The sequence below is a fragment of the Apostichopus japonicus genome, chromosome 15 (genome assembly GCF_037975245.1).
Source record: "Apostichopus japonicus isolate 1M-3 chromosome 15, ASM3797524v1, whole genome shotgun sequence".
NCBI lineage: Eukaryota > Metazoa > Echinodermata > Holothuroidea > Aspidochirotida > Stichopodidae > Apostichopus > Apostichopus japonicus.
In genome coordinates this window covers 4,774,535-4,801,250 of record NC_092575.1, presented here as the reverse complement: position 1 = coordinate 4,801,250, position 26,716 = coordinate 4,774,535, and the positions used below count along the sequence as shown (strand labels likewise).

General features: G+C 41.7%; 1 protein-coding gene across 2 annotated transcripts in view; it reads right to left on the bottom strand.

The window, feature by feature from the left end:
- The window catches only part of LOC139981076 (sarcoplasmic/endoplasmic reticulum calcium ATPase 1-like), a 70,459-nt gene that overhangs the window by 15,808 nt on the left and 27,935 nt on the right, over nucleotides 1-26,716 (bottom strand). For both annotated transcript variants that reach the window (XM_071993235.1, XM_071993236.1), the window contains exons 6-19: nucleotides 19,022-19,102; nucleotides 15,870-15,955; nucleotides 14,023-14,089; nucleotides 11,040-11,128; nucleotides 9,438-9,615; nucleotides 8,271-8,401; nucleotides 5,219-5,307; nucleotides 4,665-4,767; nucleotides 3,991-4,248; nucleotides 3,557-3,674; nucleotides 2,780-2,880; nucleotides 1,910-2,093; nucleotides 1,410-1,561; nucleotides 747-840 (exon numbers count right to left, since the gene is read on the bottom strand). In XM_071993235.1, coding sequence (XP_071849336.1) covers nucleotides 747-840; nucleotides 1,410-1,561; nucleotides 1,910-2,093; nucleotides 2,780-2,880; nucleotides 3,557-3,674; nucleotides 3,991-4,248; nucleotides 4,665-4,767; nucleotides 5,219-5,307; nucleotides 8,271-8,401; nucleotides 9,438-9,615; nucleotides 11,040-11,128; nucleotides 14,023-14,089; nucleotides 15,870-15,955; nucleotides 19,022-19,102 — 1,731 coding nt within the window. The remainder of the gene's footprint in view (nucleotides 1-746; nucleotides 841-1,409; nucleotides 1,562-1,909; nucleotides 2,094-2,779; nucleotides 2,881-3,556; nucleotides 3,675-3,990; nucleotides 4,249-4,664; nucleotides 4,768-5,218; nucleotides 5,308-8,270; nucleotides 8,402-9,437; nucleotides 9,616-11,039; nucleotides 11,129-14,022; nucleotides 14,090-15,869; nucleotides 15,956-19,021; nucleotides 19,103-26,716) is intronic.

The window sequence follows — 26,716 nt, the reverse complement described above, 5'->3', positions numbered from 1 at the left end:
ATCGAAGGGCCCTAGAAGAGTTCGGGTCTCTAGCACTCTCTCTCCCACATGGTCCTTGTTAACGTCAGGAATTGTTAGATATTCAAAGGTAGTAATATCAATATGTTTCAACATGATGTGTACCTCCAAATGAGCAAACCTGAAATCCCAATCTGATGCAGATATTCACACCTTCATATAGCTGTGAGCACCATTGAAACTCTCTTTCCATGAAATACAGAGGTGAAATCACTTAAAAGTCACACACATTCTTCATAATTCTGACATTCAGTATCAAACCTCACGAGCATATTTATTCACTTGTAATAATTTCCTAGCTGCTTAGTACATCCTCATGCACAACTGTGGAACTTGCTTCTGTCGCAAATGCTCAATCCTGAGGTGCAACCCAAAAAGCTCATATACCCTGAAACGGATTACAGCCTCTGGGAGGTAAAATATGCCCTGTAAGTGGCAGTGACATAGATGTTGAAGGCTGATTACCAGACATTACTGTTTTAGGGTCCCTACAGTATAATTTAAGATAAAACCAGGGTCCCCTTTTGTAACAATACCTGGCATTTCTGGCAACAACAAAGAAACAAAAACAAATGTAGCCATAATGCCAGCTGATCGATTTTGGCCTATATCGTCTACCGCTGTTTTCGTGTCAGCAAGGTATAAACACCCCCTCAACCGTGTCAAATGATGATCTTCAGCTCCAAGTTTCTGACAAACAAAATCAGTTTTTTCTAAAAAAAGGATATCTGATGCACTCTTGGCTACAGCAGTACCAGATCCCATGGCGATGCCAATCTCCGCTTTCTTGAGGGCGGGAGCGTCGTTGACACCGTCTCCGGTCTGTAATGAAAGAAAGATGAGGCGAATGATATACACGATGTAGGCTACAGTGGGCTTGATTACCCAGGGTCGACAGATCGCTGAGAAATTTATCCCTCTGCCGAACCCCCCAACACCTCACCTCCCCACACCATCCCTCCCCACACCATCCCTCCACCCTTTGTTGTACCTCTCTATCTGATCAGGGATGTTTACTGATTACTCACCATGGCAGAGATCTCCCCTTCTGCCTGCAAGTACTCCACAATCTTGCTCTTGTCCTCTGCCCAGCCCTCCCCTCCCACACCACCCCTCCCACACACCACCCCTCCACCCTTTGTTTTACCTCTCTCTCTCTATCTGATCAGTGATGTTTACTGATTACTCACCATAGCAGAGATCTCCCCTTCTGCCTGCAAGTACTCCACAATCTTGCTCTTGTCCTCTGCCACCCTTCCCCACACCACCCCTCCCTCCCCGAACCACCCCTCCCTCCCCACACCACCACTCCCCACACCACCCGTCCCCCGTCCACCATTTGTTTTACCTCTCTCTCTCTATCTGATCAGTGATATTTACTGATTACTCACCATAGCAGAGATCTCCCCTTCCGCCTGCAAGTACTCCACAATCTTGCTCTTGTGTGCCGGTTCCACTCTCGAGAAGAGGCGGGCATTCATAACCGCATGCTTCTGTTGCTCTGGGGTGAGTTCATCAAATTCTCGCCCAGAGAAGGACAGACCTACCGAGTAGGAGGAGGAAGGAAGAGAAAGATATATCATTGAGGAACGCCCAGGTCATCTTCTTTTGTTGATGACAAAGTATCTATTTAGACATGAAATTTCTTTGTCTTCACTTAATTCAAAATACAAAATGGAGGGAATAATGGGTAATTGGAAGGTAGGCCTGGACTACAAAGTTTAGTGGCAGAAGTTCTGACCAGGGCAACTTACAAGGTTCTGATTCCTTGTCAAATAAAGAGTTTACACATCCATCGACAAACTGTTGTGACATCATCATCCATTGACCCAACATATGACTAAAAGTTTCGTCTCAGAATCAGAAAATTCAGAAAAAGGATCAAACCAACCTGCGGTCGATTCGTCTTCGCCGAAAATGCCGATCCTACGGCAGATGGCCTCGGCGGTGTTCTTGTTGTCGCCGGTGATGACTATGACTCGGATCCCGGCCTGTCGACACTCTTGGATGGATCCCAGCACCTCGGATCGAGGCGGATCCAGCATACCGACGCTCCCCACAAATGTCATGTTAGTCTGTACGACACAACGGAAGATATTTCATTAGCGCATGTCTTAGGGGAGGGGGGTGATAGGTTGTCAGAGGCAAGGGTAGTGCAATACAGGAGAGGGAGGGGTTTTTAGGAGATAGAAAGGGTGAAAAAAGGCACATGGTGCTTCAAAGAGCACATATATGGTAGCTGAAAGAGAATTAAACAGAATTCAAGACAACTTGGCCATGTTTTACAACTACTTTTGGACAATGATTGATGCTAACAACTGTCCATTACAACAAAAGGATGAACACATAGCATGTCTTGGGGGTGGGGGGGAGGGGTACAGGGTATTGGACCCACTGGGGTCAGTGGAAGGGGGAGGATGTTAGGGACAGAGGGAGAGGGAGGGAGAAAGAGGAATAGAGGATGGGTGAAGCAGATGGTGTTTGCAGGAGCTCACAAATAGTGGCAACAATAGAATTAAAGGATACCACGAGTCAGATTGGCCACACCCTACAGTTACTAACAGATGCTGCTCAATGCTAACTGCAATACATCACAAGACACTATGTATCTTAGATCCAATTTCTTATGGGATGATGGTGATAATGATGACAACTTTCATTTTCCTTCTTATTAGTCTACCATACTACCAAACATCATCCTCGATAATGGTCTGACAAAACCGGGCAAACAAATAAACAAGAAAAACAAAGAGCCTCCTACCTCGTATTTAACAAAGTTGTTTGAGTTCTCCAGCTGCATATCCTTCCTGGCCGGCGGGCTGTCCACGGTGGCGAGACCCAAGCATCGGAGCGTGTCACGTCCTGCCGATAGTCAAAATAAACAGTCATTTGTACCGGAAACCTTACCAGACAAACTCAATTCAATTGTGTACTTAACATATATAATAAATGACGACAACAACAACTGGGGCATTTCTCTAGTCCAACCTGACGTCATTCTGAGCAACGAACATCCTATTTGCCGTAGTTTCGTCAAACTTAAAGTTCTCGTTTGCCCCGTTGAAATCTATCCACAAGTTTGTTACTCAGGGTTGACCCTGCAGTTCCACTATTTTCATGTCATGCACCAGCCAGTCCAAGTAAGTGAGCTGAACTTCAATGATTTCCAAATACCAAATACGGGTGAGGGACCTCTCTTCCATTGGAGACACAGAAAGACTAGTTACACACAAACACTTGTTTCTTGCCTCCGATCTTGAGACTGTATCGATTTGACATACCGAAACAAATGTTTTGTTTCATTGGCTTTCCAAATTTTAAGCTCTTTTGAACCCATACTCAGAAAGATGTACTACCATTTATTAACTACCATATATTACTACCAAAGTCACCCTTTCCCCCCCCCCCCCACGACGCTTAAATGTCAAAAATTGCTCAACAAATGCATCACAAAGAGACTTAAAAGAGGGTGTTAACACATCGCTTAAATGTGGACTGGGACATTTTTGGCTTGTGCCACAAACATGGTGGTACGAACCTGTTCCGTAGTCTTGAATTTTCTTCAGAATCACAGCTTTGGCAGCTTGTGTTAGAGGGACGGTCTCTGTGCCAACTCTAGCCTTGGTGCATCTGTCTAGAATACCTTCTGGTGCACCCTGTCGGCGGAAAAACAAGTGCGAAAAATTGGATGGACCACCCGTTCATGAAACAAAATTAATGTTCGATGAGTTGCTCAAGACATGTCCAGGGAATAATTTATCTGGTTTCACATATCGAGAAGGGTAAATTGCTTTATTCAGTACAATGATGTAAGGCGGTTTCTGTACAATGGAACCACAGAACATTGTACAGCGTTCATAAGAGAAAGTGCAAAAAAGAAAAAAAGAAGCTTATCACGTTTACCTACATCGATGGTTAAAAAAAATCATCTAACTGGTCGAAATTGAAATACCACTTTCGAGAAACAGTTACCTTGACAAACATCTTGTTGCCACCGGTTACCATGCCCATCGACGACGGGATGCAGTAACAGCTCATAGACTTGCGGTCACGACTGAATTCCAACGTACATTCCTTCTTGTAACGTTGCTGAAGCGCTTGGTTGCAAGCGTTGGCAAGTTTGACCTTGTCGAGTCTGGAGAGGTCGCTGTCCAGGACGTTCATCTTCTCCACCAGGACGGTGAGGGCGGTCTCCGTAGCCTCACCCACCTTCTCGTAGACGTTCTTAGTCTGTCGTGAGAAGCGGATAATGTTACGTGTAAAACACTTGGTATCGAGGAAGGAAGGGGAGGGGGGGTGCGGGGAAGCAGTTTCATCCTGGTGCTTTTGGGTTTAATGATTCTTCTTCATCAGAAGGCAAAGAGTACTTTTAGAGAAGTTGGCTAACTGATACTGGATTTGAAAAACGACTAGCTATCTCTCTTTAAGAATGAATTGTAGAGAAAATCAAACAAAGATCATTTAAGTTTTGCAATTAAGTTTTACAGTATAGTCTTCTAGATGTGTCTGTATTACTTCATAATATTACTGGATTACTTCTTCATCAGTACCATGTGGTACATACAGATTTCATATGATTATTTCTTCGCCAGTACTTTCGGTACAGATTTTATATTACTTCTTGGTTGGTGTTGGGGGACACTTACCTCGTTGTAATCTATAGCAGATTCATTGCACAGGGAACAGATAGTTGCCAGTTCCTCCAAGCCTTCAAAGTCGCCTGTTCGGACCGGAGAACCCTTCTTGGAACTAAACGACGGGACGAGTGACAACAAACAGACAATGAATTAACTTATTAATAAACCAATACCAACAAACAACAGTACCTTTTGTTCTGTGTGCTTATTTTGGTCAATTTGCACTAAAACCACAAAATCAACAATAATGCAGTTCGTCAGCTTTGAAATTCTTGGCTGTGAATGCAACAACTGCAAGACTGACGGCAGGCTAAACAAGGACCGTTTTAACTTGTTATTTATTCATAAGGTTTTCAGACTTGTGAGATCCTCAAATGCCCTTTGACTTCTGCAATCCATAGGACTTTCTTCTTTTATAACTTACTATGTACAGAGGATCTACATACCAAGTATCAGATTCATCCAAGCTTTCCATTTTCAGTTACGATGCTTCATATTTTAACCTCTGCTGACCTCAAACGCCCTTTGACCTCTACAACAATTGATAGGATTCTTTTACTTACACTTGACCCTTCGGTTCGTAGGTCACGCCGCTGACGTCAAACTCGTGGAAAGACACAGAGTCTCCTGACACCGACTCCAAAGAGAAGAACTGAAAGACCGAAGGAAAAAAAGTGACCAATAAGATAGCTTGTCTCATAGATGTATTTTTACATTGTATCTCTGTTGGCCACAATTCTGTATTAAGATTTTTTTTCTGTTAATTTGAATGCCCTACCAAAATAAGAATTCTGTGATTGTGAAGACAGGGACACCAGGAATAGTTCATCTGGTGAATTTATTGTCGCCCTGTACGATAAAAACTTAATTCCAAGTATCTTTGGGGAAAAAAATTGAACACAATTACCACACACCACGTACGAGATACTGTTATAAGTTATTGCATTCGAAAGGGAACTTGAAGTAGCCAGGTGTAATGCCAGATGTGATGTCACATATACACATTGACAAAACAGGTTTTGTTTTTCTTTTTTTTATTTTCACTTTATCGGTGTGAATTTGGATTATAATTCCCATTTTTCTACAGAGGTTGTGCAGCAAACACAATACAAATGAACAAGGGTGTCTTCTTACTCTGATGTTTTCAACTATTAACAGTACAAAATAAAATTCATAAGAAAAAAAGACACTTCTTTGAAGTTGTTTATCTATGACATCCCACTTATTTGCTTCAATTTTACACTTATAAACTGATGAATATAAATATACAAAAAACAGCAGAGCTAGGAACTGATGAACAGTTCACCAAGATGCTTTAGGATTATACTCCTCTGTTACATATACTTACATATATAAATACATATACATATGAATTTATTTTTGATATGTCAAAAATAAAATTCATCTCTGAAAGTACCCCTTAAATTAGGAATAAAAAACCAGAGAGAAACGAAAAGAGTGTTCAAGGGGAAATAGACTCCTCAAGTTTACTGAGCTTCATGACAACAAAACATGATCAGGCACTGATTTGCCAGCTCCAGACTCTAGTTATGGAGTCGCCACACAATTCTCATTAATGCAATCTGCGACGACACACTGTAACGGACGGAAGTGACGAGCATTGTTTGAACACACTCGTCAGTAGTCTCCACAGCTTCTTAATTATGACGACTCTGTTGCCTCATATCCCTAGGTTTTAATTAGGTCAACACTGCCTGCACAGCTGCTTTGGAAAAGGTCAGATATGGCAGGAGAACATTTAAGTGGTAATCAGAGAAATGATCTCCTCAAAGATCGATTAACTCTTCTCCAACACAGCAACAAAAAAAAACAATCATAGATCACCAAACCCCCCTGCCCCGATCACCAATGGGGGGGTAGCATATTGGAAACGACAGTTTAATGCACAAAATGAAAAGAATATATTAGCAGAAAGTCTACATCTACTTTCAGTAGATTCGTGATCAACATATTACAGGGTAAAACATTTCCTACAAATCTAATCAAGCCTTTCAACTCTTTGAGTATCCCTTTAAGTAATGACAACATATGCATTTGATCATTAAGGGCCTCATTTTTCAATTGTAAAGGCCTGGTACCTCATACCCAGTATGTGATATACATGTGTATGTTATACTACGGTGAATCAACAAGAACAGAGGCGACTGTGTGGTTGGTATTTACGAGCCCTGGGGGGGGGGGGATGCATGACAACATTTGCTTGCATCAAAGGAACATACTGTTTGCTACAAGTTTTGCACATGGTCAACCAAATGAAAATTTTCGAACTCCCGATTCATAATCTTCTTAACGTAAAGACATTAAGATTAGGGATAAAACAGAAGCGCAATGTAATACCATTAAGTGATAAAGATGGTGAGCTTTAATCAGCACTCAATAAATCTCTCAGACTGTAACAAAGAACACAGTTGCCATCTTAAAGGAGACTTCCCTCATAAAAAAAAAAAAAAAAAAAAAAAAAAAAAGACTTCCAGAATACTTGGAGCGATATGAGCAACCCGTGGAAAGTAACAAAAGTAAAAAAAATGTTAACACATTTAATTTTTTATTGAACAAAGTTTTGTTATAGTATTACTCCCTACAACCGTTTGTGATCTTGAAAAATGCCCCTTTAAATTAAGGTTCATCACTCTGAGTTTGAAGTGCATTAAACTTTATCTTGTACATGTATTCAATAAGTGATATACATATATATATGTGTATACAGATATTAACACAGCACAGACTGCCTCTGGGGAGTGAACACAAAACAAAAGCTACCAACAGAGAGAGAGAGATGGTTCAAAGATAAAATCTCTGGCGATCACTTTTCAGGTGATTGAAAAACGAGGTGATCTTCGACGGATAAAAGGTCTCGGCATTTAACGATACCCTAAAGCAGAAGAAGATGAAAGAAGAGCCCCAGACGAGTCATTAGGATTACTTTGAAATACTCTTGTACGAAGGGAGAGGAATATCGAGAGAGAGGATTGGAAACTGAAATTAGATGAGTGATTGCCCTCGCTCGTAAAGAATTTCATCCAACCACCATCTAGTGACACGTTATGATCAATGAATAAACCAACTAGACAACTATTCCAACTAGACACAAATAGAGTTGCAGTTGCAATCTCCTCTACAGCTAGACTGAGTCATTATCAAGCAATAGAGATTATCTCTGTAGAGCGGCAGTGCCGACTGCCAGAAACTACAGAACACAAAAGATTCAGATTTAAGCAACCTGACTGCAGGCTGCTGCAGGGCTGTCAGCTTCCTATAGCAACCTGACTGCAGGCTGCTGCAGGGCTGTCAGCTTCCTATAGCAACCTGACTGCAGGCTGCTGCAGGTTGCTGCAGGACTGTCAGCTTCCTATAGCAACCTGACTGCAGGCTGCTGCAGGACTGTCAGCTTCCTATAGCAACCTGACTGCAGGCTGCTGCAGGCTGGTGCAGGGCTGTCAGCTTCCTATAGAAACCTGACTGCAGGCTGCTGCAGGCTGGTGCAGGGCTGTCAGCTTCCTATAGCAACCTGACTGCAGCCTGCTGCAGCCCGTCAGCTTCCTATTTGCGACACAGATGTGAAAAGAAAGAGAAACGATTGGAAGACCGGCATACCTTACTAACGGACATCTGGTTTGTCGTCAGAGTTCCAGTCTTGTCCGAACAAATCACTGAGGTACACCCCAGTGTCTCCACAGAGGGCAGACTCCTCACGATAGCATTCTTCTTGGCCATACGTCTCGTTCCTGGTCGAGGGGAAAAATGAAAAAATTGGGTTGAATATGCTTGTATCGAGAAATGAATTCAGTCGATAGTTCTATTCCATCCCCTCAAATGAAATGCAAGATAATACACACGAAAAGAAAAGAAAACATTTGAGATAGCATTACAGTAATATGAGACAGCACAAAAATAATGAGACAGTACGATATGAGTCTACACTATATTGAAACAAAACAGACTCAAGCTAACGGTTTGTGATTCATGGGTTGCAGTCCTCCACGCTGATGACCTGTCGGGGAAATATACAATGGGGGAAGGTCGCGAAATGCATTTTTTTTTCTTTTTCCAAAAACAAATATTCTATCATCTCAATTATTCGACCAGATTCTCTGTTCTCTACTCAAGTTTCAGAAACGAGGAATTCATGTAATCACCAGGAGCTGTTGTAGCTCTCTGAGTGCGAATGTTCATCACGAACAAAAGTAGAGAGGTCTTCTAGTGTTAAACTTTTTCATGAATGTCATGAATTTTCATGAATAACACCATTCTGAAATGACCAAAGTCATCAACAAAATATAAACGTTTCTGTAGAAATTTGACGACTGGGTTGCAGTCCTCCACAGTAATTGCATAGCAGTAATAACAGTAATAAGAGACTTGTCGTGCAGTTTAATATTTCTCCAGTCAAAAGTAATAAAAAAATGTCAATTTCAAGTATATATAAATTCCATGATGCATTTAAAACAGTTCTACTCTGCGCATTGAGGCCACCAGTGTAATGTGCCATAAAAATAAGCATTATTATTATTATTCAATAAGGACTTCAAAACATTGATCTTCATGAGATAAAAGAAGGTACAATGAAAGTGACTCCACTACAGCAGGTGCAGCAGGTCGGCTAGTTGTGGAGGCTCGAGATGTCACCTGAAAAACTTTCAAAATCTCCTACCTCGTTACCTCAAAAATACTGAGAAATAAAACTTCACATTCATTCTTCTGATTACCATTCAACCAACAATAAGGCTCAGCAAACTTGATAATATTTTTTTTTTTACTCACCCAAAGCAAGACAGGTAGTGATGACAGTTGGCAAGCCTTCTGGGATGGCAGCAACAGCGAGAGCCACGGCAATTTTGAAATAGTAGATGGCTCCTCGAACCCACGAACCCCCGTGTGAGGGGTCGTTGAAGTGGCCGATGTTGATTGCCCATACCGCAACACAGACCACGCTGATAACCTGTCGGGGAAAAAATACCATAGGATGGTCGCTAAAAGCTTTTTCTTCCTTTTTCCAAATACAAATATTTTCTATCGTCTCAATTTTTCGACCAGATTCTCTGTTCTCTACTCAAGTTTCAGAAACGAGGAATTCATGTAATCACCACGAGCTGTTGTAGCTCTCTGAGTGTGAATGTTCATCACGAACAAAAGTAGAGAGGTCTTCTAGTATTAAACTTTTCATATTTGTCACCAATCTGAAATGACACCGTTTTATAGTCCGAGTATGTGTCAAGTAGCATTATAATGAATTTTTTCTTCAAAATTGACTCAAAAAGGTGATTTATGTATGAAGCAGCATTAATATCCATTCCATCAACAATCAACCCCCCAAAAATTTTTTTGCTACTTTCATATATCCAATCACCAAAGTCATCAACAAAATATAAACATTCTGTAGAAATTTGAACACTGATAGTATTCCTTCCTATTCCAACAAGTTCTCTTTTATTTTCCTGCAAGACTTAGAAAACTAATATTAACTCAACACTGAATGACAGTACTACATGAGATATCCTGTTCAATATCCTGTGCATTCAAATTTCAAGGATTAAATCTTAATCTGGGAGGAGATACATAGTGCTCCCCATTCTATAATGTTTTCAATATCTCGTGATTTAAAATTACAACCTTCAGTGAGAGCTTGAAGTATCATTTCTTATGTTTCTTATTGATAAGTCATCAAAGCACACACACAGACACACACACACACACACACACACAATATAAACCCTGCCAATTGATTAAAAATTGACATATGCCTGTAGCATATAATATCCAACTTTTCTTCCAAAATCACTATGTTGCTATGGTAACCAACCATTGCAAGGACAAATCTATTGCTGGAAGTCAATCTCTTTTCATTGGCAAAGTGGATTGCGGGTTACTCGTCAATTAGAAATCAGATTGGACTCGATGCACTTTGCTTTTAGTTTTGCCCGTATCTAGCAATATCGCCTATTACTACAGCCTTCTTGACTTAATGATCTGTATTTTCCATGTTTTTCAAGACACTGCAAACAGATATAATACATCGATATGATCCACTTGATTCGACAATGGGCAAAGAGATACATAACAGCAATCATTTTTTTCGTAGTCTCATTATTTCATATTTTAATAAGCAGACTGCTGGTGATGTCTTATAAAGGTAAATTTTGCTTTTGGCTTCGACTTTGCATCGTACTACCTTTATCCGACAAAGCAAACACTTGGTTAGGCTTCATTACACAGGTTGGGGAGGGTGCTGGGGGGGGTGCTAGCTGCTGGCAAATCTTCTGGCAGCACATCCAAAAAGTTTCTTTTTTCAAAACTTTATTAATGCCATCTGCAGATCAGAAAGGAAATACAACAAAGATTCAAATTCAATCTTTCATGCTCTACCTTTGAGAGCTGCTCTCCGAATTCGTCCAGTTTTTGGGCTAATGGAGTCTTCTCGGTCTCTGTTTCTACCATGGAGGTACGGATCTTGCCTAAGTAAAAAAAAGAGAGAAAATTATGGAAAAGGTTTACCTATTACTTACACAATTTCTGCCATGACATGGTTGTCACAAAAAAAAAACTTTTTCATGCATAAACAGTCACATATCATATCACATATATAATAAGATAGGCATTGTAATTATAGGGGTCCTCATGGTTGCATAATACTGCCAATCCCCCTCCCCCTGCCAATCCCCGTCCCCCCGCCAATCCCCCTCCACCCACTCCCTCACTAAGTAGATGACATTCTTCCCTTTGACTGCTCTCGAGCGATCTAGCACTTTGTCAAAAAACAATTCTTGAAGCCAACATACGTATCAGATTCGCTTCAAGAATACCCTCATTTTATTTAAACCAATAACTACAGAGTTCCATTAAGACCAGGTGTTTTCATTACCTCTTTAGCTACAAATCAGCATCTTTCAACTGACCTGGTTTTTATTGCTTGAATTAAAGAGTCATCCAATGAAGGCAAGAACGAAAAAAACAAACAACGAGGACACGGTTTAATTGGACTCTTGCGGTCGTCATCGTCGTCGAAGCAGTTTCCTAATGGTGCGTTGATAACACATGTAATTATACACTTTATCCCCCCCATCCGCATGCCAGATAATTACACAGTTATGCGTGTCTTGCAGCATATGGGAGAGTCTGTACATTCTTTTGTGCATCACTTAATCCTACGTACACATAAAACCTATTGTGTACTGACACGATAAACTGCCGCTTTTGATATTTAACTTTGCTAAAAAAAAAATAATAATAAAAATAACAATAATAATTCAGTCCAATCAAACACGGCATAACGTTTTATACGCATGATCTTAACCTTTCAGGGCTTGAAAACTGTACATTTGAAATCTACATAAAACTTTTACGATTAATTTCTTGATGAACCTCATCAGGTAAATGGGAAACCTTAACAACAGAAACCTACAACTGCTTAAGTCGCTGCCGCAGCTCACAAGGACGACTAATTTTTGTAAGATGCAACTTTGTGCTTCGAGTTTGAATAGTCTGTGTGACGAATGGCAACTTGATAACAGGGACTCGCAAGATGTTTCTGTCACTGATTTAATTAAAATTATCATTTATACCGCCGAAGTTATGCTGAGAAATCACAGCCATACGAAGAAAAACGGGGACCGCCTTGTTAAGCTTGTGATTATATTTCACGATGTAATAAACTTAACAAGTTCAGCTCTCCTTAGATCATTTTAATTTCCATATAGAGATAAACTGATATATTGTATAGGTAGATGATATGGATATGGAGAACCCAGAAAGACCACCCTTTGCTTTTCTCTAACCATAGTTTACACACACAACCTCCATCGTTGCTAAACTTTGATGCGATTTCAAAAGCCGATCTGATCTTGCATGCAGATATGATGGTTACCCCTATTTATTCTCCCGATTTGGCAGCATTTCCATCAAAAATAGCAATTCCATAAATCATAGTGTGTACTGTTCAAATATCACTGGAATTTATTACCAAAATCAACAAACAAGTGTTATCACGTTTTACTGAAAAAAGCTAGCAAATAGTTGACAAAATTCTTTTGATTCTGACAAATTTTAAGTCACTAATCTTATGTTCAAACGCTGATTCTGATCCCCCCCCCCCCACGACCCAAACAACAAGACACAAGACACTGTAATGGTATGTAAAAACAATATCTTCAATTTGGTTGGTCATAAAGCATTTCCTGATCATGTGTAATGAAAATTATTAAAGATTACCAGCAATAGTGTCATGGGATCAGGGATTAAGGGTGTGAATTTTTTTTAATTCTTTCTTAATCAAACAAACATAGCTTTGAGGATGCTGTTCCTCCAATTCAAGAAATCTTTCTATGATTCATTGATCTTCTATCAGTGTTTCAGAAACGAGGAATTCATGAAATCACCAGGAGCCGTTGTAGCTCTCTGCATTGTGAATGTTCATCACGAACAAAGATAGAGATATATATTGAAAAATAGGCCCGGTAACACCCCCCCCCCCCCCCACTGCACTGAGCACTTTTTATGACTCAAAAACTGGACATCCGGAAGGTCAACTTGCATGTCAGAGTCAGACCGATCAAAAACTAGCCAAGAATATTTGCTGACATTATTAGATCACTCCAAATTCCAATGGGAAAAATGGAGAGAATTCCCCCACCAAACGCAAATCCTTTGAAGTTCTCACCAATGTTCAATTGATGCAACCAAACTAGGAGACAATGCAACTAAGAGAGTGTTCTATATCGTTTAATCGCTTGAAATCTGACATGGCAAAAAAAAAAAACAGAATTGGTCAAAGAATATGTTTGTACAAATAGATATTATTTTGCAATTAAAGGTTAAAAAGGTGCTTCAAACATTCTCAACCTTTGATGTGAATACAATACTTTTTGTTCATTGGAAACTTGTCAGTTTCATTTCAAAAATTGTGAGGCTTTCAACATTGTGTGACCGGATACCTTAATCAGGCCCCGAAATTTTGGCTATTTACTGGCTGAATGCCAATGTTTTTTGCAATTTGTCTGTAGAAAAAAAAACGTTACCGGCAATTTTCTGCCAGATCACATTAGAAAAGTTAATGCATGATGAGTCAATTAACAATCATCACACGAAGGAATCGTCACAAATGTCGGTACACCTAACATAAGCCCTGTGTTACTGCATATTATCATCACCAATTATAATTGGGCTGCTTTCAAAAGTCTGTCTATAGTCATTACAGTTAACTGAGACATGTGTATTTGTAGTTCAGGAAAATGCCAGAGAGAAATCGATTTCAGCAGGTAGATATTCGTAGACGCTGGCAATCTTTAGCGGTTGGCCAACGTTGTGAAATTCGAGGTCTGTTTTAATGAACGTTAAATCAAAAGATACTCACCGATTTCTGTATTCAGACCAGTGTTGATGACAATACCTGCACATTTGCCAGATGCGATATTGGTTCCCTGCAGAATATAGAGAGTATTATTTTATTGGTAATATTGATCAACAGACATAAATTACTTAATACCCTTCTATTTTAAAACATAACCACGAGTTCTAACCTGATTATATCACTTTCCACTAAATGTGCATATACACATCTCATTTTGAACTCGCTAGCACATGACTGTTAATGTTAATTATAACCCAGGCAAACCATATCATGATACAATGAAAATGATTCTTAAAACCCCAGCAGCCATTCATGGGAAGTTTCACTGGTCGATGTTTACACTTTTTTTGGGGGGGTCATTAATTTATTGTCGTTTTTGTTTTTTGTTTTATCACCATCTTGATTGGATTTACTTTGAACTGCTGTAATTAAAATCCCAAAACAACTTTTGTTGGTGTGAATTCAGAATATTTGGACAATATAAAATCATCCTTTTCTAAGACAATACACTGTACTCTTAAATCGTTTCAAACTTCTTTGGGAATCAGCAGCCTGCACAACGACATGGAGAAATTAAGTTTAATCCGCAAAAGTTGTAAACTCAAGCCGAAAGAGAGAGTGAAATCTGTCCATTGAACCGTGAACAAATTTCAAAAACGACTTAGTCGACTAGAAACTATTTTCAAGTCACTACAAAGTTTCCCAAGGGGGAGGCACTATCCTGCAAATGTTGATAGTAGTATTTTCCGAGTCCCTGTGCCTCTGAGATCTACACCATCCGAGATGACAAATCCACCCTGGAACCGAGCTTAATTACTTTAATCGTACGGACTTATACATTCCTCAGGCGACCGTCTCTCTAGCATCGTGATTTTATCCTCTTTCTGCCTCACACATCGCAGATAAAATGTTTTGTATTTCGACTGAATATTCCGCCCAAAAGCTAAACGGTAAAAAACTGCTGAATACTTTTAACAAAATGTGAGCAACAGTCTCTGTGCCGAGCTATTTGAAATCTAGAAGAAGTGACTCCTACGAGCTGATTTTATCATTCACACATAAAACATGGAAGACAGAGTTGCATGGAAATCAAATGGAACAATATGTCGTTATTTGCTTCAGATCTCAAACAAGAAAAAGTCAAAACAAGATTGCGCTTGAGCTGATGTTACAAACAAATCTCGTCGCAGATTTTCAAGTCCTGAAATGCAAGTGTTGTTGTGTTCCTTGGATAAAATAATAGTTCACCCTCATAGTACTTTTGGTTTAATAGTATTCCTGAAAAACCATCTCCATTTCTCATTTGTGAGATACTCAACCCAAATTGTTTCTCAAAGATTTGAAAGATTTCAGCCTCCCACTTTGTTTTTCTAACATGTTATTAACTCCCATTTTGGAAAATAAATTCACAACAATAACAACAAACACAAAAAACCCTGTAAACAACAGAACTGTTAATTGCTATTGTTTAATCCCATTTTCTGTTCTTCATGTACTGTTGTCAACATTTTTGGACCTTTGGAAAAATTATATAAACATACATGAAAGTCATAATTAAGGGCTTCCTTGCAATTATGCATTATATGAAAAAGAAGTCATACCCAGCATACGCATACAAATTTTCTACTCAACAAGGTGGCTCCACAGGGTCCTCCAAATATGGACTTCAAAACCAGCCTTACTCTTTGAAGTAATCATGTGTAAAATGTTTTCAGACTTGGAATGCTGTTGACCTCAAATGACCTTTGACCACCACAGGAAACCATATTAAATAATATACCCTCTTATACAACAGATTGCTGCAGTCAATTTTAAACAGTTACGAGGGGAATTACCTAGAGTAAACTTACTGAGAATAATATGTTCTTCTTGTCTTGGTTGACAGCTTTCATATCTGGAATAACTTCAGTCTGTTTCATCACGCTAACACTCTCTCCTGTAAATGAACAAATCAAAGAACAAATGCAATTTCCTAACTATATAAACACAATGACACACACACATCCATAAATAAGGTACTACAGGTAACAGGATTTTGTGGGGAGGGGTGGGGGGAGAATACTGAATATAAAAGCAACACCAACAGCCATTTATAAGGTACTGCAACTTTTCATTTTGGGGGTGAGGGGGGGGGGGATAGGGAAAGAGGGGGAGGCAAATGAATCCTGAACAGACAAGCAATAGCTTCTAAATGGTCCATGTCCCCTGGTGTACCCTTTCCTTTCCACCTGAGACCACTTTTCTACAGTATAGCCATAATTCAAACCCAAACTGGTCCATATGCAAGCGAGGGAAAGACACAAATTCTCTGAACTAAGACACTGGAGAATCAGGGCTCATTTACTCCAATTATGCACAGGCTGCGAGGCCATGACTCTAATTTGCCATTATGAACAAATCTTTTTTTCTTTTTTTGCATTAAATGATGGAAAATAATGTTGCCAAGGTAACCAGTAGGTACCAGTTATGGTTTAACTTGAGAGCACATTGGTAAAGTGAAGCTGCCCATGCAGTTGCTGTATCTTCCTTCAATACCTCTGACAAGAAATGTCAGCTTTTATAAAGAGTCCTTTTTTTGTTATCTTGCTCGATTTGCACACATCTCCTTCTAAATGTCTACAGATATTCAAAAATGAATAAATTATGAACCCAAATGAGTCTTGGAGACACTTTTCAAGGAATATATGGCAAGAAGTTTGGTCTGTTACTACGACTGTATGATTTATGGCAGTTTTGCAATTAACTTGAAAAAAAATTGTCACACACAAACAGTGTTGAAATTCATCCATTAAAGACAACACCTCAAAGAATTGTTGAACTCTGTGGGGAAAGAAGTTGACACCTCAATTCTGACAAAATTTGTTGCATTGGACACTTTTGTTACATCATATTAAACAAACAAAAAAAACAAAAAAATTGCTGCTGGCTTTTAGGGAAATTCAAAAATGATAGGAAAATTTAACTGCTTATTAGTTAAATAATTTACATTAATTTAGGTGTTATATCTTCTAGGCTATTTTAGGTTAATTTGTTCTTTAATTATTGAAGATTTTGATCCACCATTTCTTTTAGATTGCAGCTTCAAACTTACAAATCACTTCGCCTCAAACTCCCGTAAAATACTGGCAAACTTCAATACTGTTTTAATCTTTTGACATACTTTGCTCCAAACACATCGACTGGTCTCTCTGATTCAGCGATCTCTACTACCAAAGTTTCAGAAACGAGGAATTCATGAAATCAACAGGAGCTGTTGTAGCTCTCTGAGTGCGAATGTTCATCATGAACAAAGATAGAGAGATATTCTGATAGCTTCCCAAATCCCCCTTCACCACCTCCCCCCCCCCACCTCCTTCCTTCCTACTTAACCAAACTGATCAATATAATAATAGTTAATAAAGCAGATGTTGGGAGTTTTCACTGCCAAATTTTGGGATAGTGCAGTCTTACACTTTTAATCTAAATAAGACTAGTATTGATTCAAACCACAACCCCAGATACTCCATACTTATATCACAGTTTATGATAAACTAATCAGAAAAAATGTTTTAACTGTTTCTTCAATTATTGAAATGAGAGTTGGTAAGTCTCACCTAAATGCACTGCAAATATCAAGGAAATTTGAGGATCAGAGTGAAACCACAAACTGCATGATTTCTACTGATACCAACAGCTGCATTAAACATCACACAATTTATAGCTCCTAATTGGACGTTATCACTTAAACAAAGGTTAATGAGTGAGTCGTGAATGAAATTCCTTTAATCATCAACATTTTCTCAGCACTTTACATATCAGTATTAATCACACGTAAGAAAAACAATGGATATATATATTTTTTAATCTCTTGATTAACATGTTCAGTGTTTAACTAATGACCTACAATTTTTTTTTTTGGGGGGGGGGAGTGGATTTTGAGGTTTGCTTACGGAGGGGTGGAGGGTGCTTTTTCCGTCCCCGATCACAGCACACTCATCAGGCTAGAAACCATTAACAGTTTATGACGTACAAACTGTACCTCCATATGGTAAAGTTTAATGGGTAATTTATGCAATATCTAGGGCAGACACACGCGACAATCTCATTTTTACCCCGCATAACCCACGTCGGGGCGCATTCTTGAAGTACTTACGAAACTCTGTTAAACAAATACACTAGATTGATCTCAAGACAATATCCTCGATCAATCTGAAACCAAATGTCAAAGGAGACATTTGAAGATCAACACACACAGTGAACCAATTAGCGGTAAAAATTCTACACGTCTCGGTAAAGCAATATATGTAACCCATCCAGTGTGTGCATACTGCACCTTGGGTACAGTACCACAACATGACACCACGGCACAGCTGAAACAAACATGATCTGGTGTAACCGATAGATTTCATCTTCTAGGGAAGATTCCTGCAATAATTCTTATGGGAAGGGACCAGGGAGGGAGGGAGGGAGGGAGGGAGGGAGGGAGGGAGGGAGGGAGGGAGGGAGGGAGGGAGGGAGGGAGGGAGGGAGGGAGGGAGGGAGGGAGGGAGGGAGGGAGGGAGGGAGGGAGGGAGGGAGGGAGGGAGGGAGGGAGGGAGGGAGGGAGGGAGGGAGGGAGGGAGGGAGGGAGGGAGGGAGGGAGGGAGGGAGGGAGGGAGGGAGGGAGGGAGGGAGGGAGGGAGGGAGGGAGGGAGGGAGGGAGGGAGGGAGGGAGGGAGGGAGGGAGGGAGGGAGGGAGGGAGGGAGGGAGGGAGGGAGGGAGGGAGGGAGGGAGGGAGGGAGGGAGGGAGGGAGGGAAAATAAAGAAACAACATGAATTTGTCAAGCTATTTTTGTGTACCTTAGATCTACTATCCCTGTTTTCAGTGAGCACAGCTATCTTTTATTAAAAAGATACAACAGGGGGACCTGAGCGTACTGTCTACTGGTTAACGGTGCAACAGAACCCGCCCTTTGCAGTGCTGTGAATTCTTCCACAAACTGATTTTTTCACTATGTAAACTTTGACAATTTTGTCACTTACCTGTTAGTAGAGCCTGGTCTACCCTCAGAGTAGTTGATTTAATAAGAATAACCCTCATATCGGCAGGAATTTTATCACCAACTGTGTAGAGCAAAAGAAAAAAAAATATATATATATAATTAGTAACATTCAAATTCTTCATGTGATCCATTTTCATAATTTAGCACAGTATTTAGCATTCTTCCTGTTATTAATACCAAGGAATCTGGGGAATGTGTCTTGTTATAAAGTTTGTCTTAAAACCAGAATGCAAAAATGCATGTATGAGTATGTTGTTTTTAATTGTTTGTGTATTCAATGTTTAAAACCCATGACAACAAATAACTAATGAAAAAAAAAAAAAAACTTTGACAGGGCTCAACAATTTCTGAGGCTTAATTCAAATCCAAACCTTGACCTCAACATTTCTTAAATCGACAAATAATCAACTATTAAAAAAACAAACTTTGACAGGGCTGACCAATTCTGGACTACTATTCCTGGGATTTAATCCAAATCCAACTCAAGACTAACTTAAAACTTTCTTTGCTCTTGTCATACTCAAAACACTGACAGGAATTTTCCTTGTAAAACAGACCAAATGATAAATGTGGGGGGGGGGGGGGGAGGACATTGTGTTCTACCAAAAGGGAGGATCATTCATCTTCCTTCATATTTCTCCATCTCATCTAGACACAGATTCATTGTCGGAACACTGTTTGTGGCAAAATAATTTACTTTGTAGACCTTGGCAAATGTGACCTTCTCTGGTTGCATATATTAATATCACATCAAAAAGAGGAAATGAGAATAGAAAAAAGATGTAGTCCATTTAAAAACAAAAATCAATACACAGCATGCAATGGTTATCAAAATCTTTTCAGTCACTCAGAGTCATCGTCGATATATATCGTTCACCTTCGTTCTAATTTCTCCATCTCATCTAGAAACGGAATCACAATCAGAACAATCTCTCCTCTTGCTGCTGTGTTCATTAAATGAGAAATCTATCTATCCAGAAGATGTTTGAAGTTCCCTTTGTTTTGGTTATTTTTTTTGGGGGGGGTGGGCTTTTTCTTTTATGCTTTCTTTTTTCTTTCCTTTGTGTGTACCAGTTTTTTGTTGCTACATTTAAAGTAACCTTACTTCTATTGTATACAGCGCTGATAACGGCTGGGATTACCTTCCATGAGAATAATGCCTGGTGCAAAATCTATCGGTTGCCATGACAATTTCCAATTTATATAAAGAGTACTTCATTAACACACAAGCCGCCCTATACAAATACACACGTGATACACGCCATACAGTATGTTATACTCTGCGACTTCCATCTCCAAATCAAAGTAACAAAACACAAGAGTTGAACAGAATCTAAATGGGATATATTACTTGAGTGATTTTATTGCTCTCCTTATTCTTCTTCCCTGTTCTTAAAACTATCATCTCACAGGCCAAAGCGACAACATATGTCCGACTCATCTGCCTGTGTGAATGGAGCGAGCCAGATTCTCTCTGCTGATAAAAAGGCTTATTAGCCCGGCCTGGTAACAATTACTCTCATCTTGTAGGTGATTTACAAGCGACTTGGGAAAACAGGATTTCAGTCAGAGCAAAATGCTTATTAAGTGATAACGATAAAATGGCACTTGGTTTTAGACGCTAGCATCGCACTTTTTTATAAAGAGGGCAAAATGGGACGAGGTCAGCTTACCATGACAATGACGATTCCTTACCACCCCCAACTCCCCCCCCCCCCCTGATGAGGACCCAAATAAGCAAAACTGTTTCACTGCCCCAAAAGAACATAGTTTGCATTTTATTGTTTTAAGAGATCTGCAATCTTGCTGTCCAGGAGGCTAGATGCACTTTGAAATTAACAAGAACGGATTTCATGGGGAACGAGACGGTTTGTTACGCTATTTAAATACGCAAACAAAACTCTTAGGACTTGCTGTACACAGCAGCGTGCAGCATATGCAGCTGCTCTGCATTCATCAAACATACATTGATTGCAAGTTAGAAGTATATTTCTTTCTTTTTTTTCTATGGGAAACAGAGAAGGTGATGTATGTAGGCAGTAGTAGGGAGGTATGGAGGACAGGAGTGGTATGGATGGGAAGGGGAATAGGGAGGGTCATAGGGTAGTACTGGATCCAAGCTGCACAGAAGTCACTCTTAATATTACAAAGATTTAATTCATATATCTGATTTTCAACTTATAAATGACCTTACATGCAACCTGCATGAATCCACCAAATGTCTTTCTGTCAGCCCAACACTCCAAAACTTACTGGTTTGGATATTTACGAGTGACGAGCTTACCTGTCTCCCCCCAACCTATGCACCTCATTCTACCGCGCCTAGAATGTCCTGGTAACCTTTTAACACTGTGCACCCTCTGTGACCCGGCTTCACGGGTCACCAACCTTCCTTCTCATGAGACCAAAGCCCCTCCAAAGTGGTCTCTGCCTTGGAGTCGAGTAGTAGTCCTTCCCGACAGATGGGAGGGCTACCCCCTCGACTCCTAGTCTAACATCGAATTTCTGACGCTTCCAACGGGAGGGGTAGTACTCCCCTTCCTGTGGGGAGGGGGGGGGGCTACCCTGTACGACCCCATCAGCCTGTACCCCTTAGGTCTAAAAAAGGTAGCAGAAGGTACTCTACAAGTTAGGCCCAAGGCCCTGAGCACCGTAGTGTTTAATGGAGAAAGACGGAAGGAAAAAGAGTATCAACATTATAAAGGAAATATATATATAACGCTTCTCCATATATATATAAAACACTTTAAGACACTCTTCCTTAAGTCACTCATAGTGGCCCTAAGTTACTACGAGATACTACAAGTTACTACCGATTACTACAAGTTGCTACCGGTTACTACCGGTCAAGATAAAACTTTGCAACAAACTCGCTGGTAACAATAGGTGATGGTACGGGGGCTCGTACGGTAGTGGAACCTCCTTTCCTCATGTCTCTTGGCCTGTGCTAGAAGGTGTTTTGTTAAGTCAATGAGACCGCTCCTCCGTGCGGCTGTGTTCCACCCTCCTCGGGGGAGGGAGGCGGGAATGGAGACAGGTAAGCTCGTCACTCGTAAATATCCAAACCAGTAAGTTTTGGAGTATTTACTTCGTTCCTCGCTTACCTGTCTCCCCCCAACCTATGCACCGAGTGGCACTGCCCGATGGTGGGAGGCCCGAGGGGTGGGACCTAGTACCCGCCGGATCTCGCATCACCACGCTACGTAATGTCGCCTCAGCCTGTAATGAGTCTGAAAGGTAACAGGCGACGAACGTCGTTGGTGTCCGCCAAGCTGCTGCCTTAAGGATGACCTCTATTGGGACTCCTGCAAAAAGAGCTGTCGAGGCCGCTTTTCCTCTAATGTCATGGGCTCTCGTTAAAGTTGTGCCAACTGCGAAGGGGCGAATAATCTCCGTCAGCCACCGAGAGAGGGTGTCCTTAGACACCGTTGAAAAAGGTGCTCTGGGTAGTATGAACAAGGACATGGTTGTTCGTCTCAGGGGTTGAGTCTTGTTTAAGTACCATTTGAGAGCCCTGACTGGGCCCCACAGTATATCCTCTGCGACTGAGGAAAGCGTCTTTATTACAGGGATAAAGATGTCCCCCGGCAGGAAGGAAAGGACCTGGTTCTTGGGTATGAAGGACGGATCGGGGACCATTCTCCCATAGTTCTCAAACCTAATATGGTTCTGCTTTGTAGGCAGAGCGTGGAAACAGCTCCTTCTTCTTGCTGACGCGAGGGTGATCAGGAAAAGGGTTTTCTTTCTAAGGGCTGCCAGCGAGGCTGAAGCCAGTGGTTCGTATGGTGATTTAGTGAGTGCCTGCAGTGCTGCTGATGGACTCCACGAGGGGGCGAGCCGTCTGGTCCGAGGACGCCTGTTTGCCATCCCCCTGATGGGCTGGGTGATGTCCCCGTTGTTGACCGGGGTGGACCCATCTGGAAAGCCGCGGTGGATCGTGGTAATTGCCAACCTGTAGTTCTTGATGGTTGACACTTGCTTTCCCTCCTCGAAGAGGGAGTGAGGAAGTCTACCACTTGTGCCAGAGAGGTCTCGGCTGGCAGTGCCTGTCTGTTCTGGCACTATTCCCCGCCTAACAAAATAACCCTGATCAGCGATAACCTGTCAAACATAGAGACAGATCCCTCCTCATTGCGGTAGCCAAAAAGCCCCCGACTGACAGTTTATCTAAAGGTCCCCCTTTATACACCTGAATGGAAAGACGCAATGGAGATAAAATGCCTTGCCCAAAGACACAACGGGATGATCTGGCCAGGACTCAAAACTGCAAGTCTTAGATCACCAGTCCACTGCCTTCACCATTTGACCACAGTGCTCTCGAAAATTGAGTACTGAATGGATAGTTTGCTTCATCAGAATCTTGGTCAATGCTAAAACTGTTATACTGTATGTGACTACTAAAACTATATATGTATTTATGTATTTTAGTATAATGTATTATATGTATTTTGGATCATCCTGCAAGCAGGAACTTGTGAAGAAACCTCGTAGACCTATCAAGGCCGCAAGTTGACCGAATTCAGTCTCTTACATTCGTATTTAATTTCCATGATAATGAATTGTCAACAACTCTGTGACTGGACGACATACATTAATCTTGGAGTGACCCCAACTCGGGACCTTATAATTGCAAGGCACCGGCCTTAACCACTGAGCTACAGTAACTGGGCTATAGGTCTACTCATCAGAAACAAACTCCCAACAGGGACCGTGAAGTTGGTGAGAGGGTGGGTTTGTAGAAATTCCACCTCATACATCCCTGGCTGCTTTAACCGAGCCCGGGGAGTTACTCATCACGCACAAACGCGTTATTAAACGCTTCGTCTTTTGTTATGATAACGTTATTTGCGGTGTAAAAAAATATGTCACCGAAACGTTTTCAGGCTAGTAAATCCACACAAATTTCGTAAGGACATGAATATGACATTAATATAACATTAAAATCTCATAGAACGTTATGTCGACGTTTCAACAACACCACATTTGATGTTATAAAACGTATTAAATGTTATGCTAACGTACCTGTTACTTCTCAAGTCTCTTCATGTCGAGATGAGAATTGTATCACTATCGTAGTACAGTGAAGGTTTCCAACTTCCTATTGAAACCAGCTAGCGCATGGTCACGGCCAGCCTATCAGGTGCTACGAAGTGCAACTCTGCTTAAAGTTTTGGAACATCGAACAAGTTATTCATGGAGCGTATCCCGTATGTTCGGAGCGTGATAGCCCTTGTAGCTTTCATGGGGTTCTATCCTACCCCTTATTCAACTTACTCACGCGTATGTCTTGGTAATTCTCCAGAGAAATAGAGAGGCTTATACCATAGGATCGCTCACATAGTCGACAGCTCGTTGCAGCAAACGTTGAGCTCACACGTGGCAAACCAGGTGACTGCCTGGCCCCGCCTCCTCTCTTAACAAATGTACCGCGTTATACACATTGCTGGCAGTTTGCCAAGGCTTAAGAAGTTTTCGTTTTTCTGGCACGTTGCCAATGTTTGAGATAGTCCTCTTTTTGGCAGTTTGCCAAGATATTAAAGCATCGTTTGAAACCATTCAGTCTTGCGCATTTTAGCATATTCGGCTTGCGCATTTTAACATGTTCTGAGAGTGGGTTCCACAAGTGTTTTAGAACACAAGTGAGGTTTTAAACCTAGATATATGGCGATGAATTATTATTATTAGAGAGGAGTATAATTAGCGAGGACGATCTGACCCATGAATGCCCAGGAAAACTATGTCATGTCCTGGTTTCTGCTGGTACTGTACTTGTTAAACACATTTGGGATGTGTAGCGATTAAAGGTGTAGCGGTTGCGGTGTTTTTCTGCAATTGATTCGAACCTGTCGTCGCAGCCCAAGCTGCTAGTTTCGGGGGGCAACGATCCCCCCGATGTAGAAGGCTTTCCTCCTCTGGGAAGCGGGAGTAACCGTCCTCTGTAACCCCGAAATCTAGGGGTCGACCTCGTCGTCTAGGCCGGACAGGTTGACCGACGTTCTGCAAACCAGAAGTTCCTCACCGGGGGACAAATCAGGTTGCATTCTTTGGTCTGGGATTGATCGTGGTGTCGCGGCCGGGTGTTCAGTGCCCGTATTTGTCCTTCCCTCTCTGAGGCTGGGGATAAGTATATGTCCCTTCGCCGTGGGAACCTCGTTCGGGGCCGGCTCTCTTTTCGGATTGGGCGCTCTGGGGGCCCAGTAGTTGTTACTCTCGTCGGCCCCCGGCCTCGGGATCGGCCGCGGCTCCAGCTAGGAGGTCTGCGGACCGGGTTTGTGCCCCTGCTTCCCCGTTCTGGGGGCCCAGCAGTCGTCGATCTCATCGGTTCCCGGCTCCGGGACCGGCTCTGGGTCCGTAGTGGGGCTTTGGTTTCGGGCTCCCTATGGAGTCTCGTCGGACCCGGGCCCTCCGAAGCCCATCTCTCGGGACCCAGCAGTCGATTGTAGCTCCGGTTCCCGGCTTCGAGGCCGGTCTCGGATCCGGAGTGGAACCTCGGTTCTTCACTCCCTCTGGGGTCTCGCCGGACCCGGGCTCCCGGAGCCCATCTCTGTGTGTACCACGCCGAGTACCACTCTCCTCGACCCGGACATTTTGTCCGTTCCGGTCGGAATTTCTAATGGGCTTTACATTGGCCTTTAGCCTTGCCCTTGCCTCCCCCTTGGTCATACAATCCGGACGTCGCCGGGACCTTGGGTTCTGGTCGGAATTTCTAATGGGCTTTACATTGGCCTAGGCCTTGCCCTTGCCTGCCCCCTTGGTCATACAATCCGGACGTCGCCGGGACCTTGGGGGGGCAAAAACTCTTTCTTCTCTCTCTCTATCTCTCTCCTCCGGAAGGGGAGTCTCGTACATCAGCTAGTACAGTGCGCCAAGCCATTGGGCCACTCTATGTGTTCTTGGCCACTCCCCATTCTATCTCTTAACGACTCTTTGGCTTCTTCCTCACCTCCAGTCTCTCCTACAATTCCCTCCCCTCTCGGAGAGCCGTTGGGGGTACGGGATGGTGTCCAGTTTGTCCCGGAGCTAGCTAGCTAGCCAGCCAAGTGTATAATTCTTGCCAAGGAGCTGGCGTAAACAAGATTTAGACCAACAAGGGTCTCTGGGCTACAGGTCCTGCCTCTGGGGCAAGGATCCTGGCCAATCCCCGCCCGATCCGGGCGGAACATCAAAACAATTGACATAATTCAAGTGGCTCCGAGTACATGATTGAAAAACTCACGTTAGGAAGGCTAGGAAAGGTAGTCTATCGTAAGAACGTAAACTAACCAAGGGAGTGGAAGGAGCGGGGTGGGGAGACTAGAATTGCCTTTGCGGTTTTTGATCGCGATAACTTTCGTGGAAAATTTGTAGAACTTCGTTGACAACCGTGCCCGCAGTGGTCTAAATTTTGTCAACGAACTTATTCGTTTTCAACTTTTTTTTTTTTTTTTTGATTTTCAACGTTTGTTATCGATCGTTGGTTTTTTTTTTTTTTTTTTTTTTTTTCCACGGGAGTTAAGCGAAACAGTACTGTACGCTACAAGAGTGAAAACCAACACTTAGAAAGGCGACCAAGTAACGAAGTACATGAAACGAGCAAACATCTTATAAGAAAAATAACAGATAAAAACATGTACAGATAAGAACATGTAAACAATGCGAGAACCGCCCATTCGCGCTAATGCGAAAAGGGGGTCGT